Raw genomic sequence first — 2,500 nt, 5'->3', positions numbered from 1 at the left:
TTCTATAAAATTCTATGCCTGATGTGTTTATTTAGCTGAAATGTACATTGAGTTAATTAATCGATTTTTCATAAAGAGAAAGTAAAATTCTAAATGTTTACTTCAGATTCCATCTGATATTTCATACAATTATATCAGAATTTACATACAAGAGTTAATACTACCAGTGCCTAATTTCAATTAGTTTCATAAAAAGATCAGTGCTGGGATACATACATAGGATCACATGTGTCTGTTTGTCCAAAGAGCCTAGACACCCTCTTTACCCCCCCTCCCAAGCCTTGGTTCTTACATAACTAATATGAAGGAAAAGCTAGCTTAATATTGGCATCACCTGGAGACTACAGAACTGCAGCAAGGCAAGTGCTCATCAAAAATAAATAAATAAATAAATAAATAAATAAATAAATAAATAAATAAATAAATGAAAATAACTCAATAAAATACTATTCTCTTCACACCTTACACCCATCTTTCAGCTGGGGCAAAGCTTCGAGCTCACTGGCTGAGAAACTGGCCATGTGTGCAGCCCAGCGTCTCACACTGGGAAGGCTATGAGGGGGATCGGATGGAATGTGCCCCGATTTTAAGAGTACAAAGTCAGCCTGGGTCGGCAGGTATCCACCCACGTAGCTGTATTCTGAGAGGTGACCATCAAGTATGAGCAGCTCCTGTGCAGACAGAATTCTTTTTTTGAGAATGGGATTACAAGAGTGGATACCTCTAGATTTTAAAAATCTTTTCTCTTGTCTACTGTCAACTTTCATATCAAGGAAGCTGGAAAAGTTGGGGTAGCTTTTCTACTAATGTAATGAATATAATACAGATTACTTCTTACTATTTTCCATCAGTCTTTCCTTCAGTTTTATAATCTGTCAATAAACCTAAAAAGTCGATTCATCATACATAAAAGAAATATTTTAAAAAATATTATTTTGATTCTTGGGTTAATCTTTACAGTAAGGACACACTAGGTTAGGGCAAACTGATGATGATATTTCAAATGAGGACAAAAAAGTTGTAGTAATTCATACAAGAAATTATCTGTAAACATGTACAGTATTGCAACAAATATAAGAAAAAGGGTGGGGGGGGGCAGAGCCCCCATCAACCCTCTTCTTGGGTTGTAATGCCCAGTCATGGCAATTCAGATGGTTGAATAAAGGGTTACTATTTATGGTATGGTCGTATTCAGGTAGCAGAAATTGAAGATGGTATTCTTGTAGAGGACAAAAGTTGTAGTCATTGGTTCCATTGATAATCTGCAGGTACAAATGAGAACATGACAAATAAAGGAAAGAGATCATGAAAAGTGCCACTCCCAGCCTAAGCCCACTCAGTCCTCCGAAGTTTCAGCTCTATCTTGCTGTATATACAAGTTGAAGACAATGTGTCCTGGGGGTTGTTGGAGGCAGAGACCCCATTAACCCTCCCCTTGGAATGCCCGAATAAAGGTTGTGACTTGGATCTGGGGACTGGTGAGTGCATCCATACTGTAAAGAATTACCCTATTCCAATATTATAATACAAAGTATAACAGTCATACAATGTAAAAACAATATAAAGTATAAAAATTATACCATGTGAAACATGTATATATGTGGATATGAAATTGTGGAAGCCCTAGTACTAACTGCATTCCTACAGGATGACAAAACAGAGTTACTTGTGACAACTGCGGAAAAGATGTGCATAAGAATAAATGAATCCACTCAGCAAAATGCATAATTAGGGTTTTGATATTCAATACTCATCACAATCATTGATTCATATCCTGAAGGATATGAATCACTGAAATGTTAATTACATAACTTGAAAAGGGAAATAATTCTTTCTCATTCACAGCTTTTATGCAAGGATGATAACTAACTTATAAGGTCCTGTATATCCTCAACATCTTTGTCTGAAAAGGTGCCCTTATGAGCATTATAGTCTGATTGGGCATTTTTTAAGATCTCAAAATGAAGAAAGTGAGATGTAGAACATGTCTAGCATCACTGATCAAGGTTTGCCTGTCAATCCAGGTGTTTTAAGCAGTTCATGGTCACTCATTAAGACCAATCTTGTAACCATTATCTTTTGTACCAATTATTCACCTTAAAATATTCATGAATCAGTTGTGATTTTCCATTGCAAATGATTGGTACAGAAAATAAGTGAATGTACACTTACATTACAACCCTGTGAAACCCAGATTGGAAAGTTTGCAAACTGCGGCTCATGACAAATATTTTTCTTAAAAATGCACATCTACAAGATTTCAGTGTGCAGGTACATATATCAACTTTAACAAATATCAGATGTAAACTTTCCAGACCTGATGTTGCACTTTGTATTCCCATAAAGTCTAATCATTATTGCATTCAAAACTTGTTATATTTGTCGTGATCCATTTCACTGTCTGAAATTAAATGAAACGCTCCGGCTTTGTGGCTACAAGAATGGTGATATATTTTTTTGAGCACAGATGGCATCCTGCAGATAGCATTTGTATTTGCAT

At 35.8% G+C, this 2,500-nt stretch overlaps 1 protein-coding gene across 5 annotated transcripts in view; it reads right to left on the bottom strand.

Annotated features, from left to right (window-relative positions):
* The window catches only part of HisRS (histidine--tRNA ligase), a 14,995-nt gene that overhangs the window by 10,828 nt on the left and 1,667 nt on the right, over window positions 1-2,500 (bottom strand). For 2 of the 5 annotated variants that reach the window (XM_027367949.2, XM_070128170.1), the window contains exon 2: window positions 462-671. The exons of 2 other annotated variants lie outside the window; for them this stretch is intronic. In XM_027367949.2, the coding sequence (XP_027223750.2) occupies window positions 462-671 (210 nt within the window). Of the gene's footprint in view, window positions 1-461; window positions 672-1,171; window positions 1,263-2,500 lie in introns of all 5 variants that reach the window. One more of the 5 variants, XM_070128172.1, reaches the window with a different exon arrangement.

The sequence above is a fragment of the Penaeus vannamei genome, chromosome 12 (genome assembly GCF_042767895.1).
Source record: "Penaeus vannamei isolate JL-2024 chromosome 12, ASM4276789v1, whole genome shotgun sequence".
Lineage (NCBI taxonomy): Eukaryota > Metazoa > Arthropoda > Malacostraca > Decapoda > Penaeidae > Penaeus > Penaeus vannamei.
This window is presented reverse-complemented; position numbering and strand designations above follow the sequence as displayed.